Raw genomic sequence first — 16609 nt, forward strand, 5'->3', positions numbered from 1 at the left:
ATTTTAACTTGTATATAAATTTGATTGTACATTAATCATACTCAAATAGTGGTGACATACATAGTAGGTAGGAAAGTTTTTAGTAAATTTAATCGAGGAACCGTTTCAACAATGAAATCAGAATAATTGGCAAACTCTGATAGTAAACGATTGACCTCGAGTCACAAATATCCAAGTCTGACCAGCAGCATTACAGATATACTCAGAATAAATTCTTTTCAATCGAGGTCAACTCGCGGGATCGAACCCGGCGCCTCGGTGCTGGGCAGAAGCCCAACCACCGAGCCATGCTGCTGGCTCAATTATTTTTATTAAATAACTAGTGTTACCCGGCTTCGCTCGGTATTTGTTATATACACCGCTTAAACATGACCAATCTAATGGTAAACATTTTATTAAATTTATTTGAATAGTTATATTTTATTTAAATTTATCTAAATATTCATTTGTTTTTTTATTAAATTCAACGTCTCGGATTCTAAGACCGAAACAAACATACATAAAAGTCTCTTTCGAAATTAGATATTAGATTTAATCGTATTATATTAAATAAAATTTGCCATAAAATATTGTGCCATATTTTCGTCTTCAGAAGGTTAAAAGGAATATTTTAAAACTTACATAGGATTTGACACATTTCAAATGGCTTTTTTACATTTTTTTTATTTTTAATCCAAAACTTAATGTTAAAAGTGCTATAAATCCATCCGCTGTAGGAAGACACTTGGGAAAAACGTACATGCTGTCCCTTAAACCGTCTCTCAACCAATAGAATTTCATACAGACAATAAAACATTATATATGCGAAGTACTATTGGTGTAAGGGACAGCATATGCATTTTATCTAAGTGTTTAAATAAAACAATTTTCGTAACTCTAACTACATCACCGTTTATGGAATAAGTTTCGCGATATATATATATATACTATTTTTTAATGATTAAATCAACACATACGAAGAAGATACTCATTAAAAAAAAAACAATTTAAAAATTATACATTTTTATATTAAGATTTCTTGAATCACTTAAATTCAGGTATATCGTTGTATCTACATAAGAAAGAGTAATCAATTTCTATGTAAAAAAATGATATTATTTACGCAAGCATGTCAAAAATTTCTTTAAATAATTCGCAGCTCACAAATATGCATAATTTAACCATCAGTCATGGCAGCTAGATAGCTATTTTTAATGAAGAAATAAAAATCGTTTTGTATAAATAAACGTTTCTTAACTTTTATTTCATAAGGAATTTTAAATACATTAAATCTCGAAGATAAGTGGGAGTTTATCTAAAATAACTTTCACACATTTGCCCCTTTTAGAGCAGGTATAATTCCAAAGGTTGCGAAATAACGAGTAGGTAAATTTGACTACGTCCACCTTATCCAAAGATTTTTTCAGTGAACATCAAAATAGTATTGAATTCTTGTGTAGTAGCTAAACAGTAGCCACATTTGAGGTCAAGCGATAGATCCAACTTGGAAGAAGAAACTTTCTGAAATTCTTTTAGTGGAACAGGTCAGATTGTATTTATACCAACCAACCTGCAAATGAGTGCATACAAAGTTTTCGGGAGACCATTGTCGCAGCCACACGGTTTGTCCACCGACTTGATATATGTACCTTACCCTCTCTTGCACACCCAAGAGATTCTCCGTCTCTTTCAGTCGATCCTTCTGGTTTTGTTGTTTTGTGGTTCTGAATACGAGTTTTGCGGCCGGTCAGGGACTCAACGAGCTCACCTTTCGCTCAGGAACGTGGAAAGTTGCGACGAGTTTCGCAACAGCCAAGTTTTATCATTACACAACTGATTGATTTTTTTTTTTTTTGGTTCCGAATGAATGTCCTTTCGTCACATTTTTCGATTTGGTTCATTTACGAGGTGAAACTCACGGTCGCTCTCGTCAACAAATTGTAATTCGATTGTGTGACAAAATGACTGTTGACAAAAAAAATCTCATCACCATCGACCGATGTGTGGGATAATATGGGATGGTCACTCGTGAAAGGAAAGCAATACATTATTTTTTCATCTATTTGCAGCCGGTCTTGGTAGATACAGAAGTATGCGCCACAGTTTTAGTGAGTCATCAAAAATGGATGTTAACCCTACAGTAACGGAAGCTGTATCTCTTTGGGAACAATTTTACAAAATAAATGTGCATTTAAAAAGGAAATTTAAACAATTTTTGTACATTCAAAAAGGTTTCTGTACATTACAAATAGAGGTTGCATTAGAAAGTTTGCTTCGATCATTGAAAAAAATATTTGCTACTCATTTACAAATCGGTTCGTGGATGCTCACCGTAAGTGTACCATATCCAAGTGACAAGGTTAAATTGTAAAAACATCATGGGAAAATGGAAATTATTCTATTGTTTGACTTTTTATGTAACGAACAATCGTATGTGTATCTCAATTTTAAAGTCATGCAGTTTCAATTGACATTTGTCATTTGCATATCTTATATGAATCAGAACTTACCGCGATAAGGTGTGTAATCTTGATATAAAATTCCTAATAACTTGACATAGATGAATAATTTAAACACATAATGTTCTCATACACAGCCTAGTTTGTATATTACAAGATTATAAAGTTTATACCATCATATCATATACATAATATCGCTATTCTGTGTGTGTGTCTGTCTGAGATAGCGCTCGCCGTACTATAATAGTCGTTTCTATTCGACATACGTGTAACAAAACCTGGCAGTGGTTTTGTTACATGTATGTCGAATAGAAACGACTATGTATACGAATACGAATATAATAACAACAGAAAAAAACTTCTATAAATACTGTTTGCTACCAATATTTCCTCTAGGCTAATAAACGGCGCTAAGTCTCTGAGCATTTAGCGCCATCTATTGAAAATTTATTTATTTAATTAATTATTTTTTCTATTGGCGTTTTATATTGTTTATATGTAGGTAGGTAGGTAGTTTTTACAATTTTTTTATATTAATCAATTAAATATAAATATATTTAAAAGGTATTTGAAAAAAAATCTGACTGCGTGCAGATCGAACACAGGACCGACGCATTTATTTTATTTTTTTGTTGTTTAATAACTTAATATGCCAACACCCATGCGATGATATTTCATCGGGTACAACATTAGTTAGCTATAAAGTTTATAAACTTGGCTAATATTTATCTAATCTAACTAATCTAATCCATTGCGATTCCTATCGTTAACGTAGAGATTGGACGATCAGTGCTCATCGACGAGTGAGTGACCAGCACTCATCGTCCAATCAGCTATCAGGACTCAACAGCCAATGAGGACTCTCGACCAATAGCTCTCACTGCGTTGAGTATAAAAGGCTGGCTGGCAAAAGGTCAAAGATGTGAATAATGAACTATTTCTACCATTACTAGTGCCTGTTGTATTCTGATCTGGAAACCCATAGGGCTAAATCACACACGGTGGGACGTTCACGTGGCACATGATTTTTTTAGATACTTTTAAACGTGCGAAAAAAAATGGGCATCCCTTCATGCGATGCCCGGTACACAGTGTCAAAATAAAATACCCTTGGGTGTGTTCGGTAAAATTGTATTCTTGTATTTATCCTTGCTTGACAGTGATCTATTACGGTTTTAAGAAATATAGGAGTACTTGTCAACGTACCACATACCACATCCCGCGCTGTGTGATTTCGCCCATATTCATATCTATGCAACAGCACCAACATCCGCCAAGTTGTAGGTTGCGCGCGTGGACTGCTTGGTGCAAGTCGCAATCCCTACTTGTGCTTGATTGAACTTGCATGCCAAACTTTTGCTTCCAGTTGATATGTCTCCTTTGTTCTTGTCGATTTAAATTTCCATTGTGAAGTTGGGTTCTCAAGTCACGGTCCTGTGAGGGTTTGAGAACGAGCACCGGCCGGAGACGGCAGGTAAACATGCGGCCGGGTTTTACCGTGTTACTTGATGGGCGCACAGGTAACACGGGGTCGTAACTTGTTCCCATGGCGCAAGAAATAACTTGTCCCCGCGCTCAATGGAGCCCCATAACCAATCAAATAAATAACTTGTAATCATCTTCTCCGCAACGGTTATCACCGTTCATTTCTATAATAATCGACGCCCTTTTATTCCCAACCCAAAACTTTTTTCCATCTTTCAGATCTGCTGAAGGTATCGTCCAATCCAGGTGTTCCAAGTTTGAAATACGTCTCCGCTCGGGTTCAAGTGCTTTGCGTAAGGCCAGGGTCAACTTTTTCCCATTGCTGGGTCTAGACTCGGACATGGTATGCTTCGGACGACAGCGCGCTTCGTTCGTGACATAAATGTCAAGCACTACCTGGTAGAGGGGAGCTTTGGACTTCAGCTCGTATAGTCTTGTGTTCGTCTCGTTCTTTCGTATCGCTTCATCGCACTCTTCTAGGATGTCCAGAGTCGGTGCACTTTGACGAGGATACATGCTCGACGCAAAAACGCTCGACTAACTGTTTTATCGGTTCACTGGTTTTGCTATGCTTTCAAAGGACTTTCAACCGTTGCTGTCGTATGCTGGAAATAATATGCCGTCATTTTCAGTTTGAAGTTTATTGCTTGTGTCTATTTTCTGTACTGATTTGTTTGACAGGGACGTTGCAAACAAGCACGTTTATTGCAACCGGCACGCAAAATGTTCAGATGCAAAAAGTATTATTTTTCTAATTTAATACTTTAATAGTCACAATACTTTTGCTTATATTATTTGTTTTCTAATGTTCATTTAACAAATACATAATGTTCTTTTCTATTTGTTGTATTATTTAATTATTCAGATTTAAACTACTTTTTACTAGCTTTTTATTAGCTCCACTGTGTTATTATAACAATGCATTAAAAAAAATCAAATAAGGCTTCAAAAGCCAGCAGTATGGCTCGGTGGTTGCGTTTATGCTAAGAACCGAGAGGTTACCGGGTTCGATCCTGTGCTAATCTTTAATGCTGCTGGTCATACTCGGATATTTGTGACTCCAAGTTGTTCGTTTCCCGTCGAAGTTTGCCATTCTATCTGATTCGTGATATACTAAAAACTCGTTGCATTTTTCGTGAAATTGTCAAAATATTTGCCGATTTCATGAAATGTGCAGAAATTGTTTGCATATTTCATGAAATGTGCAAAGCAGATAGTGGCGCCTCTTTCGATTTTATTTGAACTAGCCAATTCAAATTGAGCATTCTTTTGACAATGTCATGACGTGAGATATTTTGATTTTTGTGATTTTTTTCTTTAAACGACCTTTCATATGACTCAGTATTAGGTTTGGCTCGTTTGTACTTTCTATCTACTGAAATAATCTGACATTTTTTTAATATATTCTCTTGTCTCGATGTCACGACATAATCATTACCATGAAAATGCAACTTTATCTACACTTCCAGTTTCGCTTGAAAAGTGTCTCGCTCTCGACACGTACCCAGCACAATTTAATTTTTTACACCTCACCGTTGGCTATTAGGCTTTTTTCAACACACTTTTTTGGCTATCGAACGTGTTGCAATCGGGAATGTCACCAGGTTCGTGACGTTCGTTTTGTCGAGCTCATCAATATTCAACATGACATGTCTCCGAAGCTGTCCGACCCGTTACCGCTTTTTCGAAGCGGATCTCACCACACGAGACATACCCAAGCATTTTAAATCCAATCGATCGGAATCCACTGTTTTGGCACGTCCAACCAAAACGCCCCATTCTTGAACATCACATTATGACAAATAAAAAGAAAAAAAACTGACTAGGATAACGACAAAATCAACAAATGCTTTGTGGCTTGGGTCATGATCAAACAACGCTCTTTTTTCGGTGCACACTCGAAATCAAGTGTCGTTGCACTTTGGAGACCCATCCTGGTCACGACGTGCATAGGTACACACTGGTCCATTGTGGTTGCTTGGTTTTTGAATCAATTTATCATTCGCTCATTCTGTTGCGTGCCGTTGCTGCTCTCTGGTGGAAATTGGTCTTGGCCAGCGCTGCCGAACGGGTAAAACCAGTAGTGGTTGTAGTAAGTAGTAGTAGGAGATGGTTGGTGTTAAAAACAGCTCAATTTAATTGATCGTGGCTGCTGTGTGACCGTGAAAAATCCATGTCAATTAGATACATTCGGGTAGTGGATCTTGTTTGCTCAGCTTGCTCTCTCTGTGCTACCGTTTATTATTTTATCACCGTACCTTTTTTCTGTGCTTTTTAGGCCAATTATTATACCTATACTACACGCTGCTATGAGACCACAAAATGCATCGGCTTATGATCTAATTTTAATGCGATGCAACCGCCATTTTTTTCTCCAAAGCTTATAACAACCATTGTGGTTTTGACATCTTCCTCATTTGCATTGTGGGTTTTCCTTATTCGGAATTTTGCCTGTCTTTTTTAATTATCATTTTTGTTTCCTCCCTATCATAAAGCTGCATAAAGGAAATGATATATTGTATTTGTGGTGTTTTAGGTCGTTAATTCTTGAAACTTTCGATTTAAATACACTGGAAAAGCGATAGAAGCGGTTTCTTTGTATTTTTATTACTTTTTCTGAAACTTGAATGTTCACATTTTTTTCTTCTTGGCTTGTGTAAAAATTGTATTTCGAGCAATGTGACATTCGAACAATTTACCTAGAACCAAATTTTGGGTCTTTTTTTAGAGTTATTGCTATTGGTTTCTTATTATTTATTTATTATATCATATTTAGTTATATGATTTTATTTATCAGCTAATTTAATACATTTTCTATTTTTACTCAAATACATTCGTAATTACTTAGATAAAAATAAATAGAAAATAACTCATGATCTAACTTCTAAACAAATAACTTAGATAGAAAATAACTTATGATCTAACTTCTAAACAAAGGACAATGTACCAAGATTTAAACTATTTCTAATAACTTATGATGATATAACTTAATAATGAAATACTTTTTCTGAAGCATGAATATTGATACTTTTTGCTTCTGCAATTCTAAATTGAATTTTTTGAATTCCTTCGATTCATATTGTATTTTCCAATTCATCATCACCATCATCATCTCACCATCCACAGATAGATGAAGGCCTTTTCAACACGCTTCCACTCGTCTCTATTTTGCGCAACTCATCCATCTCACCCCACACATTTTCCTAATTTCGTCTACCCATCTTTCCTGCGGTCTTCCTTTTACCCTTTTGCATTCTCTCGGGTACCATTCTAGCACTTCTTTTGTCCACATTTCGTTCATTCTTCTAGTCACATGGCCCGCCCATTCAGTCTCTTTACTCTATACACTATGTCCACTACCCTTATCATACTTCTCACCCACGTATAATGCTTCCTGTCTTTCCTCGTTATGCCGAGCATACAGCGTTCTATACTTCTTTGAGGGCATTGGACTTTGTGTATGATCTTGGCGTTCAATTTCCAAGTTTCACATCCATACGTCATCACTGGCAAAACGCATTGATCGAAGATCTTTTTCTTCAGATAGAGTGGCATTTTTATTCATTCGGCCAAATGCACTCGTATATGTATGCATGTGCATACATTGAGCAACCTTTATTTTGTGTGTTCCACGTGTTCTGGTCTTTCTAGCTTTCTTGAATACGACTCGGATCACTATATTTCTCCAGCCGTCAGCTCGCCAGCTCGTTATTCCAAGTATATGCTATTCAACGTTAAATATTGAAGCTACGTATTCCAAAACTTTTCGTAGGCAAAGCATCACTGACGACCCTAATCAAGCACGTCTTCCAGAACAAGCTCCCATTGTTTTAGAAGTAGCTTTCCAAAATTAATAAGTCGAAAACAGAATCGAATGCATTAGGCAACGTCGATCGCCATCGATTCGTGTAATTTACACGTCAAACGTTATTACAGTAGAGTTTTTTGTGTGCACTTCCCCAATACACACACACACACACACCAAGAGGCGAACCGGGAGGGGGAGGTGGGGGGGGGGGGGGGGGGGTGAAAAAAAGTCGGTTTTTCGATATTACAAGAGCACGAGATGATATAATAGTTTACGAGATGACTTGCACGTCTGCAGCAGCGAGCTTTATCTCACAATTACCATCGATCAGGCTCTCGCGGCGGGCCACAGGACTGCTCAGGAATGCACAGTCTCGACCCGGCAACACTCGAACCGCTTTTATGACCAGACACTCGTAAGGTCATCGTGAACAAGGAGGTTGTTGCCGGTGACTTTGGTACCAGATCGACATTCAGCACTGAAAGGGTTATCGCGTCGCATACCCACCAACATGCATACATACTAAGTTAACCCATAAACCGTTTAAAGTTGCCATTGTTTTTTAAGATAGCAGCAACAGCATGGGTTGCCGTACTTATTTTACTTCTTTCTCAATGGAATAATATTTTTGGCACGGCTGTAAAATAAACTACACGACAAATGTCAAAACGACATTTAATGTCAAATTAACATATCTAAAATAGTTCGCACGACAGAATCTGGGTCCGCTCGGCAAATCAAACGTCAAACGGGTTGCCAGCAGTGGCGTACGGTGGGTGTCGATGTTGGGTGTGTTGTGTATGAAAAACTGAAAATTTAAAAAATCATGTCTAAAGAGCGAAGAATCAAATTAATGTATAAATAACGATAAAGTTCGGTTTACACCCAATACCCAACATCAACGCCACACCAACACCCAACATCAACACCACCGTACGCCACTGGTTGCCAGTAACAAACATATAATTTTAGGTTATGATTATGCTTCGGCGCCTTAGGACCGGGCCGCACCGTGCAACTTTGTCGGCCCTCTAGTCGCGCGACACGAAAAAATGTATGGAAATGTGTGCGATAAACAAGTTGACGGGTGTGGCATGTCCCATCTACCTGCATGCATTGGTCTGGTCGCCCTCAACCAAGTTGTTCGCGAGTTGAGCGGTGCGGCCTGGCCCTTAGCGTGCTAAATGGGTTCCCTTTGTTAATTTCTATTGTTAACCTAAAAAAAGGTTAACAATATAAATTAACAAAGGGAACCCATTTATCACGCTAAGGCACCGAAACTTAGTTATGATTAGAGGTAGGACCGGAAGCGTGCTTTTTCCAGGAAACAGAGCGTTTTGGGTCTATTTTCCAGGAAACAGGGCAAACTACAAAGCTAGAGAGCATAAAAAAAGGTTCATCATAAAAATGAACAAAGCACAGCGAACAATGAACAATGAACTGCGCAAAGTTGGTCCGCTCTTTAGTTATGATTAGAGATCGGTGGATGAGCGTGCTGAAATGGGCTCCTATTGTCAATTTCTATTAACCTTTTTTTTAACGAGCAAAAAAAAAGGTTAACAATAGAAATTGACAATAGGAACCTATTTATTTCGAGCCGGCACCGTTATGCGCCTGTCTTTAGTTATGATGCATTTGTCAGTTTGATGAAATGTCGCATCGGTTTTTTATGGAAATTCTATTATCAGGAAAAATACTTAATTATGACAAGCATTTGTCACAGTGAAATTATAAAAGCAGTGAAAATATATTTTCACTGACGTATCCTAATCCTTATCCTATTTCTCGAAAAAATCGAGCTGTCATCATCTCGAATTTCCTGACTTTTAAATGCTACAAAAATGTTTTTAAAATTTATCCATAGATGTCTCTATGATGCAATAACATACATACTTGCATGAATTTTTAGAACATCCCAGTTGACCAATAGGTTTGCATACATTTCTATCTACTGCAAATGGAAGTGGAATGTAGTATATGTAGAGTCATTGTATGATAGTTTTATTATTATTAATAATAATATTGATAATAATGCACAAAGGAAATAAAGTTTGCGTCATTCATATTGAATTTGCAGCTGACCGCAATTATTGTCATGCTCGTTTTTTGTCTCCATTGAAGTATGTGTATTAAAAAAATAAGAGTGCGAGATACGCACGAATTAATCAAAATCGCATTAGTAGTAATCGGTTTTGCGATTAAAGTGTGTGTAAAATGATCCAAAACGATTTAAGCGGTTTCGCTTTAATGCAATCTTTTTTTTGCCTCCGTTTTTTACTCAGATTCTTAAAGGACCGGTTAAATCGAGAATATATAGTAATATGCCAATATCAAAATGTAACCGAGATATACATATATATATATATATAAATAAGGGAATAGAGGATAATAGATCTGATTGCCTTTGTTTGTTCTTTACAGACAGATTATCCGCTCTATGAATCTACGCCAAATTTTACGTCAAATGACGTTTTTTGTCTTAAATGTTGAATTGACGCATAAAATTGGTCTACCATGCTTGTATATACATATGTGCCAATTCGTTTTCCTTTGTGTAATGATTAGAAATCAACTGGAAATCTTCTGATCTTTAATATGTAGAACCATATAAAAGTAGATTAACAATTCGATTGTCGAAACAATCACAAAATTTTCAATAATAAGAAATTTAACTTTATTTGCTAAACTATCGAAGAGAATTTTAGCCCAAACAGAGCCAAGTGCTTTCGCTAGTGTGTATGTATGTATGTTATATACAGTGCCGGTTTTAGGGGGGGCCAAATAAGTTAGGGCGCCGCATGATGCGCCGAGCGCACTTTAAAATTTAAAATTGGAGCGCCAAAAGCCATACAAAATTTTAGATTAGAGCGCCAAAAGCGAAACATTTTTTCTAAGGGTGTTTTAAAAAAAATGCCCTAGGGCGCCATTGGGTGTAAGGCCGGCACTGGTTATATAAGAGATTTTTTTATTTGGTCTATTTACATACAATATACATATAGTCCATCGGTTATCTGTTTTTTTTTTAAATTACCGGTTTACCCATTAATACCTTTTAAATATATCTAATTTAATATTTATATTTCATTGTTTAATACGAAAAAAACTACCTACCTACCTACCTACAATTTTTTTTTATTACATTTTTTTTATAACAGGAAAGCCTTACAGGTAAACCCCAATGCGCCTTCTTAGCCAATTACAAACAATACAGCATTTTTTATTATACAAGTCGTTGAATTACGAGACACTGAAAACTTGCAAATTAACAAGACATCTATGAATTTTACATAAATTTGATTGTACATTAATCGGTTCGGTGATAACTGGTCACAAATTACTCGTCACAAAGTCACTAAAATCTCTATAACGGAACATCTGGCAGCCGAAAAGTCCATCATACTAACGATAACTATCACAGTAACGAGAACTTGAGTGCCAAATATTGTGTATTCGCGATTTTCATGGCAAAAATTGTCTTTGTGACCACCCCAATGTGACGAATAGTCTATTTACCACATTAATCATACTCAAATAGTGGCGGCATGGTAGGTAGGAAGGATTTTTAGCCAATTTTTAATCGGGAACCGTTTCAACAATGAAATCATAGAAAATTGGCAAACTCTGATTGGAAACGATCGACCTGGGGTCACAAATATCCTTGTCTGACCAGCAGCACTACAGATATACTCAGAAAAATTCTTTCCAATCGAGGTCAGCTCATGGGATCGAACCCGGCGCCTCTCGACGCTAAGCAAAAGCTTAACGACCGAGCTATGCTGCTGGCTAAACAATATAAAACAAAAATAGAAAAATACATTTTAAATAGATGGCGGTAAATTCTCTGCCAAGCGGAAATATTAGTAACGATCAGTATATATAGAAGTTTTTTCTTTTGTTATTGTATTCGTATATACGTTTTGGCAGTGGTTTAGCTGTGACGTACATATGTCGATTATAGTACGGCGAGCGTTATCTCAGACAGACACACAGACGGAATAGCGCTATTATATATATGATGATAATTTTTTTTATTAATTGAAAATGTTTTTAATTATGAAATTTTATTTTTAATTTGATCAATATCTATTTTTTCAACCAATAAAAATAAATATGATGTTTCAGTTCAGCATAAAGATTTGAAATACACATACAAAAATCAAGGTCATCTTTTCATTCATTTTAAGCCCCCACATTTTACTAATTATTTCACAAAGAAAAGAACAATAGTGAATAATACATTTCGATAGTATCGGTGCATCCAAAGTGCAATTTTCCGTTGGCAGATTCACCCACTCGTTTCCAATGCGATTTGTTCTACGATGGCAACGACTTCTATGCATCCACGCTAATTCCAAAACACAAAAACTGCAGAAACATCAAATCTGCCATACCCAAAAGACCCGTGTCTGGGTCCAAATCTCGAAACACCGTCAGAATCGAGTTCGGTTCATGCCTTCACTACACACCGTCAATATTGAATTTGCATTGCAAATAAAACTCCTTACGTGCACATTTTTCCGTTCGAGACACACGTACACGTTGAACATATTGACATGTGCAATGTTTATAATCGCCATAATGTCATAACGAGTCTCTCTCTGTTTACCCAACTATTTATGCTCCGTCTTCGTCGAGCTCTTTACGGTCGGTGTTTCAGCCGACGACTCCTTTTCATCTTCGAATACTTTCGACGTGACCCCCGACCTTTTTACCGGAGGAGGAGAAGATCCTCTGCAGCGATAAGTCGGTGCACACACACTTTGCAAACCTGTTCTTTTGATGTAAAGTCGAACATGAAAAAAAGCCAACGTTCAAAGATATCAAATTATAATCGTATGCAGTCGCTTTGTGTGTCGTTCTATTCGTCGGCTGAAGAATTTTTGTTACTTTTTTATAACTCGTTTTTTGCCCACCCATGTACTTTCTTTTCATGCGGAGCCGAATGTGAACCGAATATTAATTATATTGACAATTGTATACTCTCCAAAAGTTACATATTCACATCCAAAACTCGGATAATGAACCGGAATGGGCCGGCGACGTTGACATTAATATTTCACGACTGCCGGCAACGATCATTAATTTGATTAATTTAAACATTTGCCGTGCGATTGGGAACTGAACACACGTTTATACAATTTTAATGTGAGAAATGAGAGCACGTATGGCCATCTGTTTGCATAAGCGTCTACGTTGCTAAAATGGTATTCATATTTTAATACTTGACTATCCGATCATATGGTCAAAGTTCAAGAAATACTTATGTGACTTGTATAAAATATTAAAACTGGTCTTGTGAGTGTTTGTGCAAACAAAAGTGCGCGTCTCTGAGATTTTGCTATTTGATGCAATATTGAAGTGTCTGTATTTGGATTTGTCGAAAATTATGTCAATATTTGATTAGTGATAAAATTCGTATGATTAGTATGTTTAAAATGTATTGTAGTAAGATTTTGTGCTATAAAATATTCATTATATAAAATTTAACATTTTCATTTTATTATTTCGTTTAATTTGGGTAATTCTTTGATGAAATTTTGATTTCATATTTTTGCTTAGCTCGGTGAATGTAGGGGTTACAAAAAACCGCCCAAATACAAATTAAAAATCAAAATCCGGTTGATCGGCTTTCACGGTTTTCAGGAAATTAAGATTTTTTTTAAGCTTAAGATTGTATATCGAAAAAAAAAATATACATACATATATTAAATTATGCAAAAAAATAATTATATAGAAATTAAATTGAGTTATAAACATTATAAACTTTCATAAGGTCATTATTACATATACATATACTATTATTACAAATATCACAGCCGTTAAATGGCAGATCCTGAATACGCACAAATAATTAAAAAAACCTACATAATTTGCCGAAATTCTGCTTGTGTAGTTTATTGAAACTATTTTCAATAATATTTTATTGATTTATGACCTGGTCTTCGTCCATACTATATCTAAAAGCCACCGCTAAGTGCCGTACCTTTTTTTGTTCAGATAAATATGCGCCTATTCCCTAAAAAAGTTTGGATATACACATTTTTTTTGATCTTTCATAGAAATTTGAAATTCATAATTGTTAGTTTTGAGGAAAAAAAACATTAATTAAAGGAAACCTTAAAAAGCCGATTGATCAAGCCAAAAAAGCCGGTTTTCGGTTTCGGTTTAATCCCGATTGGAAGCCCTACGGTGAAAGTATGGGAAAACCATCAAACAATTTGACTGTGGTTATGTCTTCAAGCGAGTGTGACTGTACTTATATATATAAATCGAATCTTATTATTAACAATGAACTTTTTATTGTTTCAGAAAATTGGGACTAGAATTAGTACCGCGTGAAGGTTCCAGAGGTGTGCAACCGGGAGAGTTTGGTGCCGTCAAACTGTACAGAGTGCACCTTTCAAGCTCGGAATCGGTTTCTGTAAGCTCTAATCTATTTCCCTTCAAATATACTCACGATATGACTTTCGTAATTAATGTTATTATCATCATTTCAGACTGGTACTCTTCGTAGAGCTGGAAGTCATGGCGGAGCCAGCAGCAGTAGTGTCAGCAGCAGCAATACGAACAATACAACTAGTCCTGCACATTTGTGGTGCTGTGCAAGGGCTTGTGGAGCTGGGGGTGGTGCACCAGCTCATGCCCTTCTCAGTTTATACGATGCTCGGCGACAGGCTTTCGTGTCGGAGCGTTTCCTCGTGCGTCTCGATGCCGACGGTTTCAACAACTACTTGGATAGGCTGCATACTAACTGCGCCATTTTCACTGTAAGTTTGCTTTGTAAGCTTTATTTTGTTTGATTTGAGCTTCTGTTATTAGACTGTTGGCTATTTTTAGGATTTGGGAAGCGCCGACTTAGCGAGGGAATTGTATCTTGTGGCTCAAATAGTCCGCGTAGGAAGGATCCTGGCCACGGATGGAGCTCGACGTGCAGCTGCTACTGGCGTTTCAGAGAATTATAGACGGCCATTAGGTGCTGGAGTTTTGCCCTTGGCTGACATTTTATCTGCTCCAGCCTATCAGGATGAGAGGGAATACAATTTTAAGGTACAAACTGCATATTTGCATTATTGTATTTTGCTATTTTAACACCCGTAATGTAAAGTAATGAAATTATTTTGAATTTTTCAGATATATCAGTGTGAAGAAAAAGATTTCCATCAACTTCACGAATTGGTTATAAAGAAACAAAGTAACAAATACAGTCTTCTGTCTAGTCATCCTAATTATGGTATGTTCATTTTTATTTTTAGTCTATTTTTTTACATAGATATATATATACCAGGAAGGCTTGACAGGAAGACCCCAAAGCACCTTCCTGGATAATTAATTACAAAAAATGCAGCATTTTTATTACACAAATCACATATAATATCGCTATTTCGTCTGTGTGTCTGTCTGTCTGTCTGAGATGTTAGCTCGCCGTACTATAATAGTCGTTTCGATTCGATATACATATGTACGACACAGCTAAACCAATGCCAAAACGTATATACGAATACAATAACAAAAGAAAAAACTTCTATATATACTGATCGTTACTAATTTTTCCGCTTGGCAGATAATTTACCGCCATCTATTGAAAATTTATTTAATGAATAAATTAATGTATGTAGGTAGGTATGTGGGGATCGAACACATGACTGACGACACATTTCTTTTAATTTTATTTTATTTAATAGCTTAATATGCCAAAGCCCATACGATAATAAGTCATCGGGTATTTTTATTTTATTTTATTAAAATAAAATAAAAATACCCGATGACTTATTATCGTATGGGTTTTGGCATATTAAGTTATTAAATAAAAAGAAAAAATTATAACACTAGTATTGAAATAAAACCAGATTTATTTTGGTTCTAGTTAAAATTATGAGTCTTTCAATTCTACCTTCTATAATTCAATTTCCAAACATCCAGATCAGTTCTCAACAACTATGGGAACCCTAGACTAGAGACCCATATTTATAGTAATACATAATAAATGTGTAACTTTGATGTAGTTTAAACCTTTATTCATTGAATATGAATTATAATTATAAATTGTATTATTAAAGGTATGGTGGTGTCTCTTCGTTTGATCCGCGGCGATATAACCAACGTTGCGACCGGTGGCGGAGGCGTCAGTCCAGCTGGAGCAGTTCGCGCTTGCAAAATCGGATTCCCAGACGTCATTATGCCTGGTGACATCAGAAATGACTTATTCCTCACACTGGAGAGAGGCGAATTCGAACGCGGAGGCAAAACTACACCAAAAAACGTCCTCGCTACGATATCAGTGTTCGACGCTTCCGGTGCTCAAATTGAGGTTGCTCTTACATCAATTTGAATTGAATAAAGTTTGGTAAAGAATCGATGATTATTATTTTCTTTTGTAATTTAAGGAGTGCGTCTTCAGTGCTGCCGGATCAGAGGCTGGTGCCTATCACGACGCTCCGCTGCTGTATCATAACAATCAACCGGCTTGGCAAGAAGCTTTACGTTTAGCCGTACCTTTAGACCGCTTTCCGACTGCCCATCTACGTATTGATTTCAGACATTGCTCCAGTGAGTCACCGTCTTTTATTCTATGAATACATATACATAGATTCAATTGCATATAAAGTATATTCCGTATGTAAAATTCTAGCCCGAGATAAAGGGGAACGGAAACTCTTCGGCTTTGCCTTCGCTCGTCTTATGGAAGAGTGCGGCGCTACTATAAGTGATGGCCAGCATGAGCTCTACATATACAAATGTGAAGATCCATTGAGGTACGTTACTATCAAATACAATAAAGAGAGTGATTATACTGAAAACTCTGATTACATCAGAAAAGAGGACACTCATGCCAAACACTTCATTTTGTATGTAGATTAATTGAACTCGCTAACTTGTA

At 36.4% G+C, this 16609-nt stretch overlaps 2 protein-coding genes across 2 annotated transcripts in view; one reads left to right on the top strand and one right to left on the bottom strand.

The window, feature by feature from the left end:
- Window positions 1-16609, top strand: part of spg (dedicator of cytokinesis spg) — an 80647-nt gene that overhangs the window by 51841 nt on the left and 12197 nt on the right. Inside the window, exons 5-11 of the mRNA XM_077435151.1 lie at window positions 14041-14152; window positions 14229-14498; window positions 14569-14778; window positions 14863-14962; window positions 15789-16039; window positions 16116-16278; window positions 16361-16484. Of these exons, the coding sequence (XP_077291277.1) occupies window positions 14041-14152; window positions 14229-14498; window positions 14569-14778; window positions 14863-14962; window positions 15789-16039; window positions 16116-16278; window positions 16361-16484 (1230 nt within the window). The remainder of the gene's footprint in view (window positions 1-14040; window positions 14153-14228; window positions 14499-14568; window positions 14779-14862; window positions 14963-15788; window positions 16040-16115; window positions 16279-16360; window positions 16485-16609) is intronic.
- Window positions 3107-5721, bottom strand: LOC143914818 (uncharacterized). The gene is made up of 2 exons (XM_077435180.1): window positions 3439-5721; window positions 3107-3181 (listed from the first exon to the last, which is right to left on the bottom strand). The coding sequence occupies exon 1, from the start codon at window positions 4437-4439 to the stop codon at window positions 4035-4037; it is 405 nt and encodes a 134-aa protein (XP_077291306.1). The 5' UTR covers window positions 4440-5721; the 3' UTR covers window positions 3107-3181; window positions 3439-4034.

This window comes from Arctopsyche grandis, chromosome 7 (assembly GCF_051622035.1).
Source record: "Arctopsyche grandis isolate Sample6627 chromosome 7, ASM5162203v2, whole genome shotgun sequence".
Taxonomy (NCBI): domain Eukaryota; kingdom Metazoa; phylum Arthropoda; class Insecta; order Trichoptera; family Hydropsychidae; genus Arctopsyche; species Arctopsyche grandis.

Excerpts from the sequence above, each read along its gene's own strand:
- LOC143914818 (XM_077435180.1), bottom strand. The coding sequence starts at position 4,439 with ATGTATCCTCGTCAAAGTGCACCGACTCTGGACATCCTAGAAGAGTGC.